Source organism: Bos javanicus, chromosome 15 (assembly GCF_032452875.1).
Source record: "Bos javanicus breed banteng chromosome 15, ARS-OSU_banteng_1.0, whole genome shotgun sequence".
NCBI lineage: Eukaryota > Metazoa > Chordata > Mammalia > Artiodactyla > Bovidae > Bos > Bos javanicus.
Window position 1 is genome coordinate 54,373,797 of NC_083882.1, and position 25,650 is coordinate 54,399,446.

Sequence of the window (25,650 nt, forward strand, 5' to 3'; positions counted from 1 at the left end):
ACTTGGCTGGCACACACACACACGGCTGTGGGCAAGTTAACCTCTCTAAGCCTTAGATTCTGTGCTGCTTCTCTGCTGCATCGACCATTTTGTGTCTTAGTGCTTACCCCAGCTCTGTGGGATTACTGTGTTATCACCTGTGTGACTCAGGCGGGTTTCCCATGGGACTCTTCAGGATGTGTATCAGCTGGGGTTTTTTTTTTCCCATAATGGAACCACCTGGCCCAGGCTCCAAAAAGGACTGAGGGCTGCCTTGCTCTATGCACGCACTCTTTATTGCTGTTGGACAAAGTGCTGATTCCTGCCTGGCCCAGGAAGGGGAGGTCCTGACCAGCTCCCCCTCTCTGTGGCCAGCAAGCAAGGCGGAGCAGAGCTCAGAGACCCGAACCTGTCCCAAGGAGTGGTCAAGGGTGTGGCACCCTTGCGAAGGGTGCAGGGCACAGGCTAGTTGGCACCCATGGCCCCATGCACAGCCCTAGCCTTTCAAGTCACTGGCTGTGGGCTCCTGGTAGAATTCATCCATGAATTCGAGGAAGCGGCCCAACTTAGGCTGGCTCCCGCTCAGTGCTGGGCGGGCCTGGGGTGGCGCTGTGGTCCCAAACACTGACCGCAGCGAGCAGCGCACCAGCCGCCGGTAGCGCGCACGGAACTCCTTCAGCAGCTTTTTGGCCTCCAGGAACTGCTTCTGGTTCACCAGCCGCTGTTCTGTCCGCTGGCGCAGGACGGCTCCTGTAGGGAGAAAAGCCAGGAGGGACACCCAGATCACCTGGGGTCCCACCTATCCCAGAGCAGTAGGGACTGGGTCCAGAGTCCCCCATAAAGTGGGATGGAGTGGGAAGAGGATGGTGAGGGCCTGAAAATGGTCTCTCCAGCTCAGGCACTAGAAGGCCAGAGGGATCGCCTTCTGAGTCTGTCTCAAGCCGTTGGAAACATGCTGTGTGACTTCAGGCAGCTCTCTGCTGCACTCGGCTCACTTCCTCCATCTGCACACAGGAAGGTCGGGCAGATGCTCTAAAGGGCTCTTCCTGCTCCGACACAAGCCCTCTGCCTTATCCCAGCAGGGGAGCAAACGTCTAGACCTCAGAGCCTGGCTGATGAGGACGGGGGGCCTGAGCCATACCTAGTGGTGCCTCTGTAATGTTCTGGGTGTCCCGCATGCGAATGAGGATGTCATCCAGCAGCTGGGCTCGAGTCTTCCGTCGGGGTGGAACAGGGATCCTCCGGGTCTGACAGGAGGTGAGAGAGCAGAGTGTTAGCACAGGCTCAGACTTTCGTGGCCTCACCTCACTCAGTCACAACGACAGGCAGGGGAGAACTAGGGGCACTGGGGAAAAGCATGGCTCTTGGAGGTCCCAGGTGACAGCCATTTCTGTTCCTGAGGGTCCCCAGGGGCAGTTCACACGCACAGCGAGGTGGAGGCTTACCCGCTTCTCCTTGGGAACATAGTGCTTCTGCAGAGTATCCAGCCTGGGCTTGCTGGAGCGGTACACGAGCGGGTGTTTCAACATGTGCTGCAAGGCCTGTGCATTCTTCTGGATTCCTAGGTCAAAAGGACAAGGTCGAGTCAAGGCACATCCCCCTCCTCCTGGATGCCTCCCCTGACTTCTTCATTCCCCTTTTCATAGCAGCCCTGGGTAAAAAGATGGGGGGCGCCAAGAAGACCCTTTCTAGCCAAGAAGACACTGTTCCCATATCCTGGCCTGATCTGTTGTGGTGTCAGAGGTACCATCATTCAGTGAATACTTGTGTCACTGAACAGGTCCTAATGGAAAAACAGCACAAGAGTGGGGAAAGGTAACCCATTAACCTTGGAGGGTTACACTGCAGAGACTGACACCCACAAGAGCACAGCTGGGCACCAGTGCAAAACACATCAGTCCAAAATAAGGGGTGTGAGAAGATGCTGCCTCCCTTGTCTCCAACCAAACAGGGAGGATTCTGGATGTTCGGTTTAGGGATTACCTGGGCTGGGGGAGGACCTGGGGAATCTGACTAGTCTGGGTGTTTATTCATTAAGCCCTTCCTGGAGAGACTTCCAACCAAAGCAGGTAGGTCCAGAATGGCTGGAATCTCTGAACAGCTGTGATTCCCTCAAAACCAATGAAGGTCCAGGCCAGGGCTCCTGACAAGTAGGGCTCTAAACCAGGACACTCCCAGGGGCAGATGGAAAACAGCACCCTGGCCTGGAAAAGTGTTGGCACCAGCCTTGGCTTTGCCCTCACTTGCTCTGAGTCATGGAGAGGGCTCCCTGCCCTAGAGACATTCTCCTCACATACCTTTTGGCTCAATGAAGGTGGGGTCAGGCTTGGCTGTCAGCAGCTCCTCATAGCCATGGTACTTCCTGGGGAAAGAGGCAGATGGGGGCTTCTTCTGAGTCCTCTTTGCCTCTCTGGGTGCTGTGGATGGTGGTCTTTGTTCTTTCTCCTTTATCTCTGAATCATCCCTCTGGAAGATGGAGGAAGATAACCCACTGACCTGTGCCCAAGAAGGAAAAGAAAATGCATTCCGTTAACACCTCTGAGGTCTGTGTGGGCCCCCATGCTGGATCCTGTTTAGGGCAAGAAGCAAGCCTGGGGTGAGAGGAGGCAGACATGAAAACAGACACTGACCATACACTGAGATAAATGCTGTAATAGACGGGAGCACAAGGGTGCTGGGTGAGCCCACAGAAAGCTCTAAAATAGCCCAGGAGGCCAGGAAGCGTCCTGGAGGGATTGTTACCTTAGCCTGAGCTAAGTCTTGAAGAACCAGGAGAGCCATTCCCAGGCTGGGGTTGGGGAATGGTCTGCAAGTGATGAGAAAGGAGGACTGTGATTTGTCCCCATGGGTGTCCCTACCAGTAACCTTGGATCAGTGTGGGGCTGCGAACTCCCAGAAGGGGCTTGCAGGCCCTGCCAAGGGTGCCACTCTCTGGTTTCCAGATCTGCCCTGTGCTTAGTTCTAGCTGCCTTTTAGCAGTTCAGCCACCTAAGGGCTGGACAGGAACCCATGGGAGCTGGGAACAGTGGGCGGGAGCAGGTGGGGCGCAGGCACCTGGGTCAAGAAGATGGACTCTGTGCTCTTGGTGTCCTCATCTGACAGCTGGTCTGTGCTGAGGCGGCCGGCAGCATCGCTCCGGGGGGACGTCTCCTCGCTGTGCACAGTGGAGTCGGAGCAAATGGGAGGCAGTGGCACGAAGGTCCGGTGGGGCATGGGAGGGCCCCCCAGGCCCTCGATGGGCATCTCTCGCTCCACAGAAATGGTTTTGGTGGGAGGCGGCTCCGTAGTCAGCTCTGCCTCTGACTCCAGCATCTCCTTTGAGGGAGATTTGATCATCACGGATGGGTGAGGGAGAATCATAGGCTGCTTTGGCACCTTGGGAACTTGAGTTTTCACCTGTCACGGGAGAAGGGCTGAATTGGTCTGCTTCCTTGTCAGAATCTCTGTTCCTGGACATAAGCAGCCTAAGGCCAACCAGTACAGCAGTCAAAGCACTGGGGTAGGTCTCATGGGGAGGGAAGGGACAAAAATCACACTTAGTGGGCATCTACGATGTGCCTCGTACATGACATGTTACGTTTTATTTACACCTCAAACTACCCAGTGAATAAATGTCCTCATTTTATAAACAAGAAAACGGGGGCTCAGAGAGGTAAAATGACTTGTCCAAGGCCACAGAGTTATTCAGTGGCAGAGGCTCCGGGCCTCATTCTGGATCCCTGACTCTATCACTCTGCCCCTCAGTAGCCTCATTCCTCTGATCGAGGTGTCCTGCAGTGCCCATGACTTTCCTCAGGGACTCCTAGGAGGGCCTGGGGGAGATGGCCCCACATTTTCTGGAAGGTGGCAGCACCAGGCCCCTATCAGGGTGCCAGTCCCTGCACCTTATACAAAGACCTATAAGGCAAATCTCTCTCAGGGTTTAGGCCCAAGGAAATAATACTTTCCCACTGCACTGCTCAGCTTTCTTAGTTAGCAAAAGCCTGTCACCTCCCCTCCATGCCTCTGCTCATCTGCCAGGAGAGAGCCATGCGCCCAGCTTCCCTCAGCTGGGCTTAGTCCTGCTTCCCCTCCCTAGTTACCCGGTGGATTGCTTATTCTCTGTCAGAAGTCTCTAGTCTACTTACATCTGTACTTTGACAGGCCATGCATTGCAGTGGAAAGGTCTCAAGCACACTCTACCTTTTGAGCTCACACAAGGGGAAAACAGTCCCTGCCTGCCTATCTTGCAGAGCTTGCCCAAGTGAGATCTCAATGGTGTGCTCAAATGTGCCTGGTGAGCTAGGGAGTGGGAAGGATGACTATTTTATACAATAAGGTTCTTTTTAAGTATATCCTTTTTGAAATACATAAAACCTCAGTGTTTAGATTTGAAGCCTGAGGGACCCAGTGTTTTTTCAGAAGCCATGCCTCACAGTGGCCAAAACTAGTGCCATTATTTGCCAGCTGGTGGGGAAGGGGCCACATTGACTCCTCCCTCTCTCAGGTTTGTGCTGGAGGAGTGCTGGGGATGCTCTTCCTCTATCCCACCACCACTCTCCTGAGCAAAGACTGGGTAATCTGACTGGCCAGAGGTTGAGAGTCACTGGGTCCTGTATGCTGGACTGCTGAGCAGGCCATGTTATCTTCCATCTGTGTTCTCACACAGAAGCCTCACACCGCTTTCTGGTTCCACGTTGGGTGGGTCCAGGCCTTGGTCTGGAGTGCCAGCAGCCTTGGTCTACGTAACTGAGTAAAAGGCTGTACATCCACCCCATCTCTGGGAGCACCTTGGGGACATGCAGGCATCTCCAGCCTGCCTGCAGCCCACACCATACTCTCCGCGTAGCCCGTGCTGGAGGTCAGACAGCATTTACAGAGCGCTGATTCGTTTCTCATGTGGCCACTGGTGTGTGTGTTTATCCTCCATTAGTTGCAACGATGGTGGTGCCCCTGGACCCCAACACTCCCTTTTAACAAGTAAGTTATTTCACCTCTCTGAGCCTGCTTCCTTCTCTGTGGTGAGGATTACAGGGGAGCGCGTGTGCAAGTTCTCAGCATGGGTGCTCTGTACACAGGAGACAGGATTACGTACTGAGCATCTGGCTCACCCCGATTCCACCCCTCCCCAGCTGCCTGACGGGAAGGGAAGTAGTAGGACCCTTAGAGGAGGCAGCAGACGGGGGCAAAGATTATGGAAACCCTCTGGATTTCTATTGCTGGTTTTAAATGCTGCTCTGGTCCCCTGAGGGCTCAAGACAAGAGCTTGGCTGTACACAGGCAGACTCTAGGGGGAGGGGCCTAGGGAATATCTTTATTTAACTTCTGGGGTCAGCAATGCCCAGTCCAGCTTTTGGCTGTAGGAAGACAAAGTTCAGGAGGGAGAAGCATTTCACAGAAATTTCTGAAATCCTTTGGATGAAAGAGGGATCTTACTTTATGGCATCCCAGAAGTTAAGTCTGGACCACTAGCTGAGGGGAGGCACCGAGGGGGCAGACCGCTCTCCACACCAGGAAATGCTTCCCAAGAGTCAGGCAGGAGATGCGTATTCTAGGGCTGGCACAGCCATTCATGATACCAGGGGTGACGTAACTTACACTGGTAGGGGGTTTGGGAAGTTAATAATGTATCAATTTCATCCAGTCCTCTCAGCAGCTCAGAGGTTTTAGAGTTGAGAAGCTGATGCTCAGAGAGTGGAAATTTTGCCCAAGTTTAGGCAGTTATGAGAAATGATGGCACCAGACTGACATGTGGGTCTTCTGACTGATTTCCCCCCGCTTCTCCACAGTGTCTTGGACCTCAGTTCCTCTGGAAAATTAGGGGATCAGACTCAATGCCCTCCCATACTCCTCCCTACTCGAATTTTTGGGTGTCTGACTGTCTTACCTCTCCTGGGTATATCTGTATGTCATACAGTGAGGGAAGGAGAAGACAGCACTGCTGCTACAAACCTAACAGAAGGCTCCCAGGCGTTGTGGGTGGGAGTGGCTCTGCTGCCAGGGTGATCTGCAGCATTAAAATAGGCTCCACTCCCTCTGGGCTTGGGGGTCCTGCCTTTGAAGCCTTACCTTCCGAGAGTCCTTCCGAGGCATCAAAATATGATGCTTAGCCTTTACTATCTTCCTTCGAATTAAGTGGATTCCCAGCCGCTCCTGGAGGAAGCTTTTTAGCAGTGGTGGGACCCCTGGAGCCATGATGGGAAAATAAGATTATTTTGTTAGCTAACATTTACTGGGGGCTTCTATGTGCCAGGCACTGTTCATGTACATGTATAACCTTACTTAATTCTCACACCAGCCCTAGGAGGTAGAAACCTATATCATGCCTATTTGACAGATGAGGAAACGGAGTCACAGAGAGGTTAAGGAATTTGCCCGAGGCAATGAAGACAGTGTAGAGCAGAGATTAGAATACCCTACTGTCACTCCAGAGACCCAGGACTCTAAACGCCTCCAGCTGCTGCATCTTGGACAATGGGCTCCACTAGTGACGCGGCAGCTACTGCGTTCAGGTGTTCTGGGAGGGGGAGGGTTCTGCAGTTCGGCTTCACGCTCCTCCCCAGCTGGGAAGTGGGGAGTGAGGTCGCAGCAACTTATCCCACAGAGCAGAGTGTCATTATGGAGCTCACACAGGATCTATGTGTTGCATTTCCAGTGCTGCCTTTTTTTTTTTTTGCTGTGTGACTTTGGGTAGCCTGTGATTCTCTCTGATCGTCAGTTTCGTCTTCTGTGCATAAGGACAATAATGCCTGCTTCTCAGGGCTGCTGCTGGGATGAGTCAGTGCGAGCATGTGCTCAGCAGCCTCTGCTGTTTTCTACAGCCGCAGTGCGCTATGAAGCTTGTCCACCCGTGACACAGAGCAGAGCAGGGCTTGGCACTGAGGCAGGGATGAGGTTCTCCACACTGCTTCTTGGGGACTGGGCTCAGGGGGCAGGTTTGCGGGTACCATACCTCGTGTATGGGCCACCAGAGGGTTGTTGTGAAAGATGAGCTCACAGAGAGATGGGAAGAGAGCTACTGGCAGGATGGCATCTTCCTTTGCAATCTGTAAGGAATGCAGGAGAGCATCAGATTGACACCACCCCGCACCTCTGCCCAACTGCTTCTAGGCCCTACAATGCAGGGCTGCATGCCTGCAAGGTCTGGGGTGGGAGTGGGGCTGGGGGAGTGAGGCTGCTGGGGACAGGACTTACTGCTGGGACTGTCTTATCTCTGCAATTTCACCTAGTCTGACCTAGTCACAGAGCTAAGAGAGGGCATCCCTGAGATCCGAAGGATGGCAGGAGGCGATGAGTGGATGCAGTGGGGGATGCAGTACATGTCAAAGAAATCTCTGTATTAATCGAAACATTCCCTCTAGTTTCTGGGCATACAGCTAGACTGTTTCTTCTTGCCTCCTAGGCAGCTAGACATGGGCCTATGACTCAGTTCTTGCCAATGCCACCTGCGTGGAAGTGATAAATGGGCTATGCCATTTCCAGGTGCAGCCCATTCAAAACCTCCTGCAGGATCCTCTCCTCACTCATCCATCTTTCCACCAGTTGTGTGCATGCATGCTCAGTCGCTAAGTCGTGTCTGACTCTTTGCGACCCCATGGACTGTAGCCGCCCAGGCTCCTCTGTCCATGGGATTTTCCAGGCGAGAGTACTGGAGTGGGTTGCCATTTCCTGCTCCAGGGGATCTTCCTGACCCAGGGATTGAACCTATGTCTCCTGCATCAGCAGGTGGATTCTTTACCACTGAGCCACCTGACCAGTTGCATAGGATTCAGTAAGTTCTCTTAAGGTCCTATGGGATGACAGAGCTATGGCCAGAAGAGATCTAGGTCTCTGAAGAATCATATGAAAGGCCACCTACCAGCCAGGAATATCCACAATGGGTTTTGTAAAAGCAAGAAATACACTTTTGCGTTCATTGACATTTTTAGTTTGTCACAGCAGGTAGTATTACTTCCTCTAATGCAGAGAGGAAACATTCCATACAAAGAAGAATGTGTGAAAGATACCACAGCAAAGAGGAGAAACCCTGTTGGATGGATTTAAAGAAGGCTGCTGCTGCTAAGTCACTTCAGTGTGACACTTCAGTGTCCGACTCTGTGTGACCCCATAGACTAGTGTGACTAAAAGCAGAGAGAAAAGGTGGTTGGTGCAAAATGAGACTGGAGATGCAAGTATGGGCCGGACCAAAGTTTATTAAAGATGTTGGTCCATAGAGAACCTATTAGATGAATTTTTAGAAATATGAAGACCTAGGCTATTGCTTCAGGAGGGGGATCCAGATGACAGAGTAAAGAGGATATGGAGCTCACCCCCCCTTCAAACACATCAAAACTATATCTACGCATGGAACAATTTTCATGGAAAACGTTATGGCATCTGGCAGAAGAGCTCCTAAACCACCAAGGCTACAAGAGAGACTCCCACATAATCAGGCAGGATGAGAAGAAAGGCACTTGGTCAGGACCTGTGTCCCTGGGAGGGGACTAAGAGGAAGAGGGAGACGGCGTGGTGGATACTATCCCAGGGAGTGAGTGGGTCAGGACACAGACAGGGTGTCTAGTCCTGGGGTCCTACACAGAAAGGGCAAACCCTGTGGCTGTTTGGAGAAATGCTGGGACAGGCTGGAGAAAGGCTGAAGCCTAGACTGCACTGGTGAGGAGGGTGTGGGTGCTGGCTCACCCACAGACAGGGCAGGGGGTGGTCTACCCTAGCAGCTGCGGCCATGCCACACTCTCAATCTGAGCTGAGTGAACACCCCAGGCCAGCAGTGGATCTAGGGCAGTCAGGTTCTAGGAAAAGAATCCATTTAGGGATGCAGAGGTGGTGCGGGGGGCCTGGTGGGCAATGGTGGCCACTGCTGGCACTTACACAGAAGCAGCCCAACTTCCTACAGCTTGAGCAGCGCTTCAGTTCCCACAAGCACAACGCCAGGATTCCCAGTCCCAGCCTAGTGAAGGCTCCAGCCCTGCCCATTCTGTGCTACAATTGTGCACTAGATCTGGGCCGACCATAATGGGGGAAAGATGCAACTTGGACTGCAGCTAAGTAGAACTGCAGACGCCTACACAGGCACAGCGCTGGACCTCTGTAAAGCACAGGAGCCCCTTACTTGTGTGCTCCCCTCCTTCAGGGCAAAGGCCCCAGTGTGGGAGAAGGAAAACCACACACACTTAAAGGGAACAGACTCAGCCCGAATCAGACCCTCAAGGTTTCCACCCCCGCAGCTAGGCAGCAGACCCTGCCCCTTGACAGAGTAGCCTCTGCCTCTGCTGGTAGCCTCACTCTCTGCTGGAGTGCCAGCTGACCCACACCAGCCCCACCCTCTATCATAGAGGCCAGCACCCCTGAGGAAAGACTGGGCTGGTGTCCACCTCAGATCCAGCTCTCACCTCAAAGACACTGGGGACACCCAGCCAACATATGGTACTCCCACATAAAAAACATCCGTTCCAGACCAGGGACTGGCCAAGATGGTGGAGTAGAAAGACCCTGAGCTCACCTCTTCTCACAGGCACATAAAATCACAACTATTTACAGAATGACCATTGATGACAAGGACCAAAACCTACCAGAAAAGATACAGAACCAGCCTGCCAAATCCATTAAAACAGAAACAGCAATTTAGGCAAAATGAGGTGAAATAGGAACATGTTCCAGATGAAAGAACAAGGTAAAACCTCAGAAGAAAAACTAAGTGGATATAGGCAATCTACCTGAGAGTTCAGGGTAATGATCATAAGGATGACCAAAGAACTCAGACAAAGAATGCATCCACAGAGGAAAAGCTGGAAGTTTTTAAACAAAGAATTAGAAAATATAAAGAACAACCAAAGATGAAGAATGCAGTAACTGAAATGAAAAATACACTAGAAGGAACCATTTACTACCATTAACCCAGCAATTCTACTCCTGGATAAATATCTGGGAAGAAAAAACAGTAATTTGAAAAGGTACATTCATCCCAATGTTCACAGCAGTATTATTTACCACAGCCAAGATAGGGAAGCAACCTAAGTGGCTATCAACAGATGAATGGATAAAGAAGACGTGATACACAGATATATACAAGTCACTAAGACTCATCCATAAAAAGAAAATCTTGCCATTTGCAGCAACACAGATGGATTTGGAGAGTATTATTCTAAGTGAGATAAGTGCGATGCAGAAAGAAAATATTGTATGATATCTTTTATATGTGCAATCTAAAAAATACAGGAAATGAGTGAATAAGAAAGAAGCACACTTATAGATACAGAGAACAAACTAGCAGTGACCAATAGGGAGTGGGAAGGGAGAAATATAGGTGTAGAGAAGAAAGATGTATAAACCCTTAAATATGAAATAAGTTACAAGGATATACTGTACAACACAGGGAATATAGGCATTATTTTATAGTAACTCAAATGAAGTACAACCTTTAAAAACTATAAATCACTATATTGTACACCTGTAACATATAATGGGCTGGAAAAAGCACAAGCTGGAATCAAGATTGCCGGGAGAAATATCAATAACCTCAGATATACAGATGACACCACCTTTATGGCAGAAAGTGAAGAGGAACTAAAGAGCCTCTTGATGAAAGTGAAAGTGGAGAGTGAAAAAGTTGGCTTAAAGCTCAACATTTAGAAAACAAAGATCATGGCATCTGGTCCCATCACTTCATGGCAAACAGATGGGGAAACAGTGGAAACAGTGGCTGACTTTATTTTCTGGGGCTCCAAAATCACTGCAGATGGTGACTGCAGCCATGAAATTAAAAGACGCTTACTCCTTGGAAGGAAAGTTATGCCCAAGCTAGATTGCATATTCAAAAGCAGAGACATTACTTTGCCAACAAAGGTCCATCTAGTCAAGGCTATGGTTTTTCCAGTGGTCATGTATGGATGTGAGAGTTGGACTGTGAAGAAAGCTGAGCACCAGAGAGTTGATGCTTTTGAACTGTGGTGTTGGAGAAGACTCTTGAGAGTCCCTTGGACTGCAAGGAGATCCAACCAGTCCATTCTAAAGGAGATCAGCCCTGGGATTTCTTTGGAAGGACTGATGCTAAAGCTGAAACTCCAATACTTTGGCCACCTCATGCGAAGAGTTGACTCATTGGAAAAGACCCTGATGCTGGGAGGGATTGGGGGCAGGAAGAGAAGGGGATGACAAAGGATGAGATGGCTGGATGGCATCACCGACTCGACGGACATGAGTTTGAGTGAACTCCGGGAGCTGGTGATGGACAGGGAGGCCTGGCGTGCTGCGATTCATGGGGTCGCAAAGAGTCAGACATGACTGAGCAACTGAACTGAACTTACATAACATTGTACAGCAAGCATTCTTCAATTTAAAAAATTTTTTAAAATCACACCCAAAAAATACCTAGGAATAAACTTAAACAAGGGTTTGAAAGACTTGTATTTGGAAAACTATAAAACTTTGATGACGGAATTTAAAGATGATTCAGTGAAATGAAAAGATATCCCATGATATCTTATTATTATTAAAATGGACATACTACTGAAAACAATCTACAAATTTAATGCAATCCCTATCAAAATGCCCATTACTTTTTTCTGAAGAATAGAAAAAATAATTCTAAAATTTTTATGGAATCAAAAAAGACCCAGAATTGCCAAAGCAATCCTGAGGAAAAAGAACAAAGCTGGAGGTATAATCCTCTCATACTACAGACTATACTATAAAGCTATGGTCATAAAAACCATGTGGTGCTGACACAAAAATACATACATCAATGGAATAGAATAAAGAGCTGTGAAATAAAGCCACACACCTACAATCAATCCATGACAAAGGAGGCAAGCATATACAATGGAAAAAAGACAGTCTCCTCAATAAGCGATGCTGGGAAAACTGGACAGCTTCGTGTAAAAAAAAAAAAAAAATTAGAACATTCTCTTGGGAATTCCCTGGCTGTGCAGTGTTTAGGACTCCATGCTTTTACTGCCAAGGGCCCAGGTTACTTAGACGCTGGTTGGGGAACTATGATCCCACAAACTACATGCCATAGCCCCCAAAATAAAAAGAACATTCTCTTACAACATATACAAAAATAAAACTCAAAACAGTTTGATCCCCTAAATTTAAGGCCTGAAATCATTAAAGTCCTAGAAGAACACAGGCAGAACACTTTGACGTAAATTACAGCAATATTTTTTTGCATTTTCTAAGGCCAAAGAAAGAGCAAAAATAAACAGATGAAGAAGTCTAATTAAACTTAAAGCTTCACAGCAAAGGAAACCACTGATAAAACAAAAAGGCAATCTGTGGAATGGAAGAAAATATTTGCAAATGATGCAACTGACAAGGGGTTAATATCTAAAACAAACACCTCATACAACTCATTATCAAAAATAAAACCAAATAATCCAGTTGAAAAGTGGGCAGAAGATTTTTGTTTTGCTTTCTACCACTTTATTTTTTTAATTGAAGGATAATTACTTTACAGAATTTTGTGGTTTTCTGTCATACAAGAATCAGCCATAGGTACACCCATGTCCCCTCCCTCCAGAACCTCCCTCCCCATCCCACCCTTCTACTTTATCACAGAGCCCCTGTTTTGAGTTCCCTGAGTCATACAGCAAATTCCCACTGGCTATCTATTTTAATATGGTATTGTAAATTTCCATTTTACTCTCTCCATACATCTCACCCTCTCCCTCCTCTCCCCCGGCCATGTCCATAGGTCTGTTCTCTATGTCTGTTTCTCCATTACTGCCCTGAAAATAAATTCATCAGTACCATCGTTCTAGACTCCATATATATGCATCAGTATATGATATTTATATTTCTCTTTCTGACTTACTTCACTCTGCATAATAGGCTCTAGGTTCATCCACCTCATTAGAACTGACTCACACGTGTTCCTTTTTATGGCTGAGTAGTATTCCATTGAACATATGTACCACAGTTTCTTTATCCACTAAGCTGTTGAAGGACATCTAGGTTGCTTCCATGTTCTAGCTGTTGTAAATAGTACTTGGGCAGAAGATTTTAATAGACATTTTCCCAAAGATATACAAAAGGCCAAAGGTCACATGAAATACGCTCAACACCACTAAGTATTAGAGAAATGCAAACCAAAACCACAATGAAATATCACCTCACATTGTCAGAATGGCTATCATCAGAAAGTCTACTAATAACAAATGTTGGAGAAGATGTGGAGAAAGGGAAACCTTGTACACACTGTTGGAGGGAATGTAAATTGGTGGTATTGGCCATAAAGAAAATGAAATAATGCCATTTGCAGCTACATGGATGGACCTAGGAAATATGCTTAGTGAAGTAAGTCAGAGGAAGACAAATGCTATATAATATCATTTATATTGGAATCTAAAAAATAATAATAACAAAAGTGAATGTATATGCAAAACAGAAAGTCTCACAGATACAGAAAACAAACAAAATTAGGGTTATGGGACTAAGAGATATAAACTATTATATACAAAATAGATAAGCAACAAGGATATACTACGTAGCACAGGGAATTATACTCATTATCTTGTAATAACCTATAATGGAATATGATCTGCAAAAATACTGAATCACTATGCTGTACATCTAAAATTAACACAATATTATAAGTCAACTATACTTCCATAAAAAAATATGAAGACCTAAATTTGACAAGACTGGGAAATGGATTATTTGTGTGTGGGGAGGAGGGATTTTCAGGAGAGAGAAGTATCAAAGATGACAACCAGGGTTTGACTCAAGTAGCTGAAGGAGTCAACAGCCCAAGTAACTCAGCTATTGACTAAGATACAGAACAGTGGAAGAACATTCAAATTTGAACTGGAAAGATCATTAATTCACTTTGTATATGTCTACTTTGGAGGTGCCTTTTAGACTTCCAAGTAGAAATTCACATAGGTCTGGGGTACAATAAGGAGTTAAAGGTTTATGAGGCACTGGTCATAGGCAATGGATATGTGAAGCCAGTCTCAGGAGAAAATACAGAGGAAGAGGAGAAAGAGATTCAGAGTAGGCCTTGAAGGACTCTGACATTTGATCATCTAGACAAGAGGTCAGCAAACTTTTTCTGTCAAAGGCCAGATAATAAATGTTTTAGGCTCTGCAGGCCATTCAACCTCCATTGCAACTACTCAGCTTCACTATTGTAGCAACCACAATAACTTTTTATAGAACACTATCCCCTCAAAATGCAGAATATACATTTTTTTTTCCTAAGTGCACACAGAACATTCACTAACCTAGAATATAGGGTGGACCATAAAATAAGTTTAAATACATTTCAGAAGGATGAAATCTTACAGATTACATTATCTGACTACAACAGAATTAAATTAGAACTCAATAAGTATAAGTTATCTGGAACAGCCCCCATATACTTGGAAGTTAAACCACTCACTTCTAAACAAACCATAGGTCAAAGAAAAAATCACAAAAAATTAAAAATGTTTTAATTGAATGAAAATCAAAACACAAAATTTATTGAATGCAGCTCCAACAGTGTTTAAAGAAGATATTTATAGTTGCTTATATTAAAAAGAAGAAAGGTCTACATCAACGATCTAAAATTATACTACTTAGGAATCTAGGAAAAAAAAGAGTCAATTAAACTCATTGTGAGTAGGAGAGAAATAAAATTATGAGCAAAAATCAATGAAATAGTAAACAGACAATAGAGAGATCCAAAGAAAGCAGTAGCTAGTTATTTTTCTAAGTCAATAAAAGGGTAATTTCTATTTTGGATCAATAAATAGAAAAGACGAAAATTACCAGTTTCAAGAACAATAGGATAATCCATAATATTGATACATCTACGGTCCACTGATTTTTGACAAGGGTGAGCAGACCATTCAGTGGCAGAAGAACAGTCTTTTCAATAAAAGGTGTTGAGAAAACTGCATATCTACATACAAAAGAATGAAGCTGGACCCCTACCTCACACCATATATGAAGATTAGCTCAAAATGGATCAAAGACCTAAATGTTATGACTAAAATTATAACTCTTAGAGGAAAACCACCTGGGGAGTTTGGCTGTACTAACTGCTTGCCTCAGGAGCAATGTAAGCCGGGTTTCTTAAAAGTTGCTGGCATTTCACACCTGAGTAGGGCTCAATTAGTGGGGCTTACAGGAAGTTTTATAAGACATGGAAAAATATGTTAACATAAAACTTGTAAATGAAACACATATTAAATCTATTCCATGGACTTTACATCTGCGGTTCTCTTTGGTTTAAACATGTCTCAAGTCACTCAACCCTCAATCTTCACCTCACTAAGCTCCCTGATTTCCATCTCAGCTTAAACACCACTCTCAAGAGTACCTTCCTTGGTCCCAAATATGAGGTGAGACCTAACCTTCACATAGTTCATAGCACTGTGAATGTCTTCGCAACACTGGGCATGTTTATACTGTGATCATTTGTTCGCTCTGTCTTCCCTGTAGGTGACAAGCTCTGTAAGGGCAGAGGTCAAATCTCTTCGTGCAATTGTATCCCCAGTGCCCAGCACAGAGCCTGGAACATGGTGAGTGGTAAATCAATACCTGTGACTGAATCGAATGACTCCTTTCTCTGCCTGCTTGCCTTCTGTTTCCCCCTGAGAACCCCCACCCTGAGAATTCCTGAACCTGCATTCTGCTGATGCAGGGAATGGGAGGGTTGGCTTTCAGGCCAGAGCAATTCACACCCCACCCTCCCATCTGCTCCTGGGGAAAGAGGTAGAGAAGCCAAGAGTCACCTTGTTGTAGGCCAGGCTAAGGTATCTCAGCTCTGGGAAGGGTGGGGCCAGCGTCTGGTTCCTTGCCTTCAGTGACTTCACAGGAAGAATCTCGAATATGGGCGGAAGTGCACATACCTTGGTCGTCTTAGAAGGAAAAGAGTCAAAGTCAAAGCGCTGTGGTGATAAAGAAGTGGACCAACAGACCCTTCCTAGGGAGGGTGGTGGAAAGAATGACCATTCCAGAGGGGCTGGCCCAAAGGAGGCTTCTGGGGTCATCAGGGGGGCATGTCACCAAGGGCCTAGAGTTCTGGCTCCAAGTTCTCTGATGTCACATAGTTAGTTCGTTCTCTTATACCCGAAGTTCCAGTCTCAAGTTCTCTGAAGCCAAAGGATGGCACAGCAGCAGGGCAGACAGCAGAAGCTCCCTGCTCACCTCCCACTTTCTGCCCTATAGTGGCTTATCCTGAACTTGCCCTTCTATACAGTTGGGTTAAGATTTCTCCAGAAAGCAAAAGGGCAGGTGCATGCTTGCATCATTAAGGGGACTCTTCCTGGTGAGGAGACAGAGCAGGAGTGAGCTGAGCCTTGAACTACTGCTCTGACGCACTCATCCAATCCTACAGTGGAGGGTTCTTCATTCCAGGATGAAACAGCAGCTAAGTCCTAGATAACGATCAAGTTGAAAATGGAAGTTGCTGGATTAACTATGCCAAACTCAGTTTACTCACTGATTCCTTGAGTTAGATGGAGCCAAAGGAAGTCACAGGCTCAGATGACTGGCTTCAGATGAACTTGATTCATCTAGGTGCCATTAACTGCTGTGTAATCTTGAGCAAGTCACTTATTTTCACCTGCTCATTCAATGACCGTTTGTGGAGCACCTACTTTGGGCCAAGTATTTTGTTTCTTCCTGGGCTCCACGTTGTACAGCCACAAATGGATGAGTCATGGGTGAGAGTAAAACAAAAACCAGTGATGGTGCTTGGGAACTCTCCTCTCAGGGAAATCGGAATGCAATCTCCCAGAGGCTGGAGGGGAAGGTGGTGGCAGTCTGTTAAGGCATCTCCTCAACTGTGCCATTCCCGATCTGGAGGGAGGCCATGTGAGCCAAAGAAGGTAAGTCAGACTGAAGCACAGAGAAGAAAAAACCAGACAGGCTTGGGAGTTATCTAGCCCTCTCCAGGGCCAGGAAGGTCCTGACGTGAGGGCATGACTGGCTCTGCTGGGGTCACAGAGGGCCCTGTCTTAGGGGGGGGGATGTATTTGATGTTGATAGAGGGGCCACTAAAAGTTCCATCCATTCAAATCACTCTACATTCTCAGATGGCACACAATTGGGACCTGAGCACTAAGCAACCTGCCAATAATCTCTGGCTTCTATGGCCACAAGCCCTTCTATCTGTTAGGCACAACTTTATGCAGAGTGACCTGGCTGCTCCTGCCATTCAGACCTGGAGTCTGTATCTCTAATCCTTTGAAACCAGACTGGCTGCTGCACAATAAAGAATTTGTCTGGTCTTTGTCCTGGGTTTCTGGCACTGAGCTTCTAAAACCTTGGAATCTCTAGAGTGATAGGAATGTCTTTGTTATTCATAACCCCTTGGATCATACCTGAGTTCACACTAATGAGATGACTTAGGATGGGGGCTGGCCATATTATAAAGACAACTATGTGATCAGAGGATTGGGGTTTGAGCCAGCCTGACCTCTGGGGAGGCGAGAGGGGCTAGAGATCAAGTTCAATCATGTAGCTAACGGTTCGATCAATCATGGCTATGCAATGAAACTCCAGTGCAAGTCCTGGCCACTGAGGCTCTGGTGAGCTACCTGGCTGGTGAACCCATCAGCTGTGCTGGGAGCATGTCACACATTCATTCCACAGTGAGAGGGCAAAGAGGCTCTAAGTTTCGAACCCTCCCAGCCCTCATTGTGCATCTTTTCATTTGGTTGGTCCTGATTTGCACCCTTTATAGTCAATTTGTAATCAGAAGTATAATGGTCTCCTGAGTTCTGAGTCATTCTAGCAAATTACTGAACCTGAGGGGATCGTGGCAGCTGTAGAATTTACTGCCATTAAAATAGCCCAGGAACCCCCCACTCGCAAGTACTGCCTAAAGTGAGGGCAGTCTTGTTGGGGACTCTGCTCTTGTGGGCTCAGGCTAATTCCAAGTGGCTAGCATCAGAACTGCACTGCAGTATTATACTGGCCTGTGACTTGCTTTGATCAACGGAAAATGCCGTTGCCTGAATTTCAGAACCTTGCTCTTGGAAGTCTAATGCCACCTTGCTGCAAAGAAGTCCAGGATGAAAAGGTAACATAAAGATGACAAGTCCTGCCAGCTGTCTATGAGTCCAGCTCCTAGATAACCTGCCAGCTGCAGGAATGTGCCCTAGCTAAACACCAGTAGAACCACCTAATCAACCCAAATAATTGTTAGAAATAATAAATTGTCATTGTTTGAAGTCAACAACTGTGTTGGCTTGTTAAGTGGCAATAATATAGCAATTGATATAATTTCTCACCCAGTTGTATCTGTGGGGAGAGGGTATACTGAGTTGTGACCCAAGGATGCAGGTTGCCTAACTGAATAATGGTACTTCTTACTATAAATAAGTAAGTGAATAAATAGATAAATATTAGTGTGTCAGTCTTCTTGAACTTGCTTAGTGAGCATCTACCCTGAGAAAAAAGACAGTTTTCTGTGCTGACAAAAATCAAGTGTCTAAGCCTGTGACACCAGGATCGGATCCCAGATGGCGGTGTGTTTGGCCAGGATCGCTCTAGCTTTGGGGTGGGGGCTCTTGTTAAGGAACCACTGGGCTTCATCTTAGTGGCAGCCTCAGTTCAATGCCAGCTTGATCACTTGAGGCAGGAATCATCCCCACTGAAGAAGAAGGAAGCTGGTCTGTGGCTTGTGTGAGGCCTGGGACCTGTCAGTTGAGTCCCCTGCTACATCTCCATAGGCCAGCATAGCGCCTGGCACGTGGTCGGGACTCAGGAAATCCGCATTCAGTGAATGGGCTTCCTCAGTGTTATATATGCAAATGCCTCTCATGGCTCCGTCAACTTATTTTTGTTTACTAAAACTAATGTTCTAATGCAAGGACAAATATATCAAGTAGGCATTTCCTACCTCTGAGGTTGAAAATCCAGGATAAGATGAGAACACGACCTCTGAAATATAAGAAAAAAGAATGGAGATTGGTGAGAGTGCTAACTGACCCCTAGGAGGCCAGGGTCTGCGTCTGCCACCCACTGTGTGCAGCAGAGTATCTCCCGCAGCGGGTGCTCCTTGGTCCTAAGCTTCAGTGCTAACTAGGAAGAGGAACCAGCTGTGACACGCATCGGGTAATACGCCCTTTGTGCTTGGAACAAAATTCAAACTCCTTGGCCAGGCTTTGGAGGTCCTGCCTGATCTCGCCTCTGCCTACTTCTCCAGTCTTATCTCATGCTACCCTGGCCCTCACTCACTATATATCAGCCACACTGATCTTCTTCCTGACTTTGTACTATGCAAGCTCTTGTAAGCCTCAGAACTACAGGGCAGTCAGTATTGGTCAGAAGGCAAACCAACTGTTTTAGAAGAGAAAAATGTATATAAAAGATATTCTGTCGGAGGATTTGAAAATACTATTTGTAATACTAGTAGAAATAGAATGCGTTAAGACAGTGAATTCAGGAGAGACAAGTGAGAAGGAGGCTGCAGAGTGATTTCATTCTTGAAATCATCAAAGAGGAGCCAATTAAGAGCTGAGTTCAACCTAATAAAGCAAAGCATCTGCTGGGTCTGGATCCTATGCAGGGACCACTCACCTTTGCCCTGACTAATGGGACCCCTTCCACATGTTAATGATATTATATTGAGAAGGTTACATTAAAATGAAATAAGCAATAATATGGGTGGAACACCATGTGGCAAGAACAACTCTGATGACAAGGGTCTGAAAGGAATCTGTTAAAGGTTTGTGCAAGGAAAAAAGTAGGAGTTAGCTAAAGGATGAGCCATGGTCATAAGTGTGGGTGCTAAGCAGTGATCTTCTGGGGAGAGACAGAGAGCCCCCACATCTAGGAAGATGAACTGAGGTACACTCTATCTGAACTCAGGCCTTGGCCCTTCCCACAGTTATAAGAAAGAACTCCAGAAACCAGAACCTGGATTCTAAGGTTCAGACTGGGAACCATTCAAGAGATGTACAGTCAGGCACTTCCTAATATTTGAGAAAAATTAGCACCATGAAAGAAAGTTATTAAATATAAAAGAAGAACCAGCATCTGAAAAAAAGAGAGGTCATTTAACCAAAAGAATAAAAACTTTAAATAGAATAATTAATGCCTTCTAAGGAATTCATGGCATCTGGTCCCATCACTTCATGGGAAATAGATGGGGAAACAGTGGAAACAGTGTCAGACTTTATTTTTTGGGGCTCCAAAATCACCGCAGATGGTGACTGCAGCCATGAAATTAAAAGACGCTTACTCCTTGGAAGAAAAGTTATAACCAACCTAGATCAGATCAGATCAGTCGCTCAGTCGTGTCCAACTCTTTGCGACCCCATGAATCACAGCACGCCAGGCCTCTCTGTCCATCACCAACTCCCGGAGTTCACTCAGACTCATGTCCATCGAGTCAGTGATGCCATCCAGCCATCTCATCCTCTGTCATCCCCTTCTCCTCTTGCCCCCAATCCCTCCCAGCATCAGAGTCTTTTCCAATGAGTCAACTCTTCGCGTCAGGTGGCCAAAGTACTGGAGTTTCAGCTTTAGCATCATTCCTTCCAAAGAAATCCCAGGGCTGATCTCCTTTAGAATGGACTGGTTGGATCTCCTTGCAGTCCAAGGGACTCTCAAGAGTCTTCTCCAACACCACAGTTCAAAAGCATCAATTCTTCGGTGCTCAGCCTTCTTCACAGTCCAACTCTCACATCCATACATGACCACAGGAAAAACCATGGCCATAGCATATTCAAAAGCAGAGACATTACTTTGCCAACAAAGGTCCGTCTACTCAAGGCTATGGTTTTTCCAGTGGTCACGTATGGATGTGAGAGTTGGACTGTGAAGATAGCTGAGTGCCGAAGAATTGATGCTTTTGACTCTTGAGAGTCCTTTGGACTGCAAGGAGATCCAACCAGTCCATTTTGAAGGAGATCAGCCCTGGGATTTCTTTGGAAGGAATGATGCTAAGGCTGAAACTCCAATACTTTGGCTACCTTGTGTGAAGAGTTGACTCACTGGAAAAGACCCTGATGCTGGGAGGGATTGGGGGCAAGAGGAGAAGGGGACGACAGAGGATGAGATGGCTGGATGGCATCACTGACTCGATGGACGTGAGTCTGAGTGAACTCCGGGAGTTGGTGATGGACAGGGAGGCCTGGCGTGCTGCGATTCATGGGGTTGCAAAGAGTGGGACACGACTGAGCAACTGAACTGAACTGAACTGAACTGAAGGAATTCAAAAGACTATTTCATTTTAAGACAAAATTAGGTCATTATGGAAGAGAAACTGTTACTAATTTTGTAATTTTAAAGTATCATAATCAAATAAAAGATTCAATAAATGTCTTGTATAGAAGAAAAGGTCCATCTGAGAAGCTAATTCATAAAACAGAGAATGGAATGAAGGATAATAAAAACTTTCCAAGATTAAGGAAACTATCTTGGAAAGAACAAAGTACCTAACAAAATAACAAAAAGAACTGCATACCCAGAAGCACCTTACTCAAATTTCCAAAGGAAAAAAGAGAAATATTATTCCAGGAAGAAAAAATAGGTTTCCTATAAAGGGATGGGAATCAGACTGGTATCAGACTTCTCATGGCAACAATGGATTTAGAAGGCAATCAAGTAATATCTTCAAAGTTCTCAGGAAAAATTATTTTAAGGCTACAGTTCTCTATTCAGTGAGCTAGCATTCAAGTATAATGACAAAACAAATGTAATTTGGGATATTTTATGGGCTGAGAAAAATCTATTATATGCAAACCCTCTTTGAAAGATATCAACTCAACAGCAAAATGAAAAGCAATACCGCATAGGAAACTATCTCTGTGACCATGAGAAAGGGAGATACTTAAACAAGAACCCAAAGGCATAAGCCATATGATAAAATTGTACCGGTTTGGTGTGATGGACTGAACTGTGTCGTCCCCCATCACCTCCCTAATTCATATGCTGAACTCCTAACCCCCTAGTACCTCAGAATGAGACTGTATTTGGAAACAGCATCTTTAAAAAAGTAACTGAGGTTAATAAGCTCATTAGGATAGACCCTAATTCAATATGAACGTTCTCCTTGTACGAAGAGAAGATTAGGACATAGACAATTCAGACAGAGAGATGACCAAATGAGGATGCAGCAAGAAGGCAGTCTTCTATAAGCAAAGAGAGGCTGAAAAAGAAACTAAATCTGCCAACACCTTGATCTTGGACTTCTAGCCTCCAGAACCATGAGAAAATAAATATCTGCAGTTTAAGCCAAACAGTGTGTGGTATTCGGGTAGTCTTAACAAACTAATATACTTGGGTAAATCAAACTTAAGAATTTCTCTTCAAAATGTCATCTCTACCATCGCAGATGAAATAAACAGTCAAGTGATTACAAAATAAAAGAAGAAACTGAAAATATTAAAACTATCAAGGGATATGAAATAGCAATTCATAAAAGTTGAAAACTAAGTAAATGAAGAAATACTTAACATCACCAATATTTATAAAATAGAAATTAAAACAATGAAATATCACTTTATACCCACCAAAATAACAAAATTTAGAACAATTAAAAAGCTTGGAAATATCAAGTGCAGGCAAGGTTGTAAGGAAACAGGAGCTCTGATGTTCTTCAAGTATGAGTGTATATACCAGGGCCAGCATTCTGAAGAACAATCAGGTGGCACTTATTTAAACTATGTATGCATATATTCTGTGATCCAACAAACTCACTCCTAGGTAAATATTCCAGAAAAACTCTGGCCAGGGGTATGTATATGCAAGAAACATACACAAGGTTAGGTGATGTAGGTGTCCATTAGCAAGGGAATAGATGAATAAAGTGTGGTTAGAGCACAGTGTGGAATATTATGCATTAGATAAAAGGAAGAACTGGATGGGCATATAGGAATAAGGAAAACCTTAAAAAGAGTGCTGAGTGGAAAAAAAATTAAAAGAATGGGCTCAACAGCATATTACCATTATGTAAACTCAAAACACATTACACACAAACTAATATATTTTATGAAGATATATCCATATATCCAGGAAAATATATTCAGCACAAAAACAGATGAAAATGGGAAATGGTAGGAGGAATTAAGAATGAAGGAGAAAAAATAGGGCAAGGGAAACTTTATAAAGATTAATGATTAAAGTGCTGGGCTTCTCTGGTGGTCCAGTGGTTAAGAATCCACCTTGCAACACAGGGGACACCAGTTCAATCCCTGGTCTGGGAGGATCCCACATGCCTGGAGCAACTAAGCCTGTGTGCCACAACTATTGAGCCCGCACTCTGCAACACGAGAAGCTACCACAATAAGAAGCCCACATACCACAACTAAAGAAGAGCCCATATGTAGCCATGAAGACCCAATCCCACTACTGGGTATGTACCCTGAGAAAACCATAATTGAAAAAGACACATATATCCCAATGTTCGGGTTTTCCAGTTGGCTCAGTGGTAAAGAATCTGTCTACCAGTGGTTAAAGAATTGAACCAAAGGAGATGCAGGTTCGATCCCTGTGTTGGAAGATCCCCAGAAGAAGGAAATGTCAACCCACTCCTGTATGCTTTGCCTGGGAAATTCTATGGACAAAGAAGCCTGACAAGCTACAGTCCATGGGGTTGCAAAGAGTCAGATAAGACGTAGCGACTAAAACAAACATACACACTGCACTATTTACAATAGCCAGGACATAGAAGCAACCTACAGGTCCATCAACAGATGAATGGATAAAACAGTTGTAGTACATATATATGATGGAATATTACTCAGCCATAAAAAGGAACAAATTTGAGTCAGTTCTAGTGAGAGGTGGATGAACACAGAGCCTGTTACACAGAATAAAGTAAGTCAGAAAGAGAAAAACAATATCACATATTAACACACACACATATATATAAAATATAGAAAAACATTACTGATGAATCTATTTGCAGGGCAGGAATAGAGATGCAGACATACAGAATAGATGTGTTGACTCAAATCAACGTGATACATGAAGAAATGACAATAACCACAAGATCAGCTCAATAGATGCAGAAAAAGCATTTGATAAAATTCAACATTCATTCATGATAAAAAAAATAACTCTTGCCAAAGTGGGTACAGAGAGAACATATCTCAACATAATTAAAGCTATTTATGACAAACTACAGCCAACATCATACTCAACTTTGAAAAGCTGAAAGCTTTTCAGCTAAAATCTAGAACAAGACAAGGACTCCCACTCTTACCACTTCTATTCAACATAGTATTGGAAGTCCTAGCCACAGCAATCAGACAAGAAAAAGAAATACAAGGTATCTAAACTGAAAGGGAAGAGGTAAAATTGTCATATATGCAGATAACATTATACTATATATATATAAAACCCTAAAGACTCCACACAAAACTACTAGAGTTGATAAATGAGTTCAGCAGGGTAGTAGGACACAAGATTAACATATAGCAGACTTCCCTGGTGGCTCAGTGGTAAAAATTCCACCTGCCAATGCAGGAGACACAGGTTTGATCTTGATCTGGGAAGCTCCCATATGCCACAGAGCAACTAAGCCCATTCACCACAGCTATTGAGCCTGTGCTCTAGAGTCTGGGAGCCTCAACTATTGAGCCCGGGTGCCGCAACTACTGAAGCCTGAGCACCCTAGAGCCCATGTTCTGCAACAAGAGAAGTCACTGCAATGACAGCCTGTGCACCACAACCAGAGAATGGCCCCTGCTTGCCAAAACTAGAGAAAAGCTCACACAGCAATGAAGACCTAGCACAGCCATAAATAAATAAACTTTAAAAAACAATTAACATACAGAAACCACTTGTAGTTCTTTACACTAACAGAGAAATAGAGAAAGTAAAAAAAATTCCTTTTAAAATTGAAATCAAAAAGAATAAAATACTTAGGAATAAACCTGACCAAGGAGGTGAAAGACTTATATATTGAGAACTGTAAAACACTGATAAAGGAAATTAAAATGATTTAAAGAAATAGTAAGATATACCATAGATTGATCAGAAGAATTAATATTATTAAAATGGCTACACTATCCAAAGTAATCTACAGTTTAATGCAATCAATTTACCCGTGACATTTTTTACAGAACTAGAACATTCCTTTATTTCTCCAAAGAAGACATACAAATGGCCAACAGGCACATGAAAAGATGCTCAACATTGCTAATCACTGGACAAATGAAAATCAAAACTACAATGAAGTATCATCTCACATAGATCAGAAGGACCATCAACTAAAAGTACAAATAATAAATGCAGGAGCAGGTGTGGAGAAAAGGGAACCCTTGTACACTGCTAGTGGCAATGTAAATTGATGAAGCTGCTATGGAAAACAGTATGGAGGTTGTTTAAAAAACTAAAAATAGAGTTACCATATGATTCAGCAACCCCATTCCTGGGCATATACCCAGAAAAGATGAAAACACTAATTTCAAAGAAAACATGTAACTCCACCATGTTCAGAGCAGCACTATATATGACAGCCACTACACAGAAGCAACCTAAGTGTCAATCAATAGATGAATGGATAAAGAAGATGTGATACACACACAATGGAATATTACTCAGCCATATAAAAGAGTGAAATAATACCATTTGCAGCAACATGCATGGACCAAGAGATTATCACACTAAGTGAAGTCATACAGAGAAAGACAGATATCATATGATATCATTTATATGTAGAACTTAAAAAATAGTACAAATGAACTTATTTATGAAACAGAAAAACTCACACAGAAAACAAACTTATGGTTACCAAAGGGGAAG

The 25,650-nt window shown here is 44.9% G+C and overlaps 1 protein-coding gene across 7 annotated transcripts in view; it reads right to left on the reverse strand.

Moving 5' to 3' along the window:
• Window positions 1-257: 257 nt before the first annotated feature.
• The window catches only part of XRRA1 (X-ray radiation resistance associated 1), a 68,156-nt gene continuing 42,763 nt past the window's right edge, over window positions 258-25,650 (reverse strand). For 6 of the 7 annotated variants that reach the window (XM_061380847.1, XM_061380848.1, XM_061380846.1 and 3 more), the window contains 9 exons: window positions 18,794-18,834; window positions 15,678-15,803; window positions 6,911-7,004; window positions 6,028-6,143; window positions 3,034-3,375; window positions 2,277-2,475; window positions 1,425-1,540; window positions 1,121-1,226; window positions 258-729 (listed from right to left, as the gene is read on the reverse strand). In XM_061380847.1, the coding sequence (XP_061236831.1) occupies window positions 476-729; window positions 1,121-1,226; window positions 1,425-1,540; window positions 2,277-2,475; window positions 3,034-3,375; window positions 6,028-6,143; window positions 6,911-7,004; window positions 15,678-15,803; window positions 18,794-18,834 (1,394 nt within the window). In that variant the 3' untranslated portion in view covers window positions 258-475. Of the gene's footprint in view, window positions 730-1,120; window positions 1,227-1,424; window positions 1,541-2,276; window positions 2,476-3,033; window positions 3,376-6,027; window positions 6,144-6,910; window positions 7,005-15,677; window positions 15,936-18,793; window positions 18,835-25,650 lie in introns of those variants that run through there. The other variant, XM_061380853.1, reaches the window with a different exon arrangement.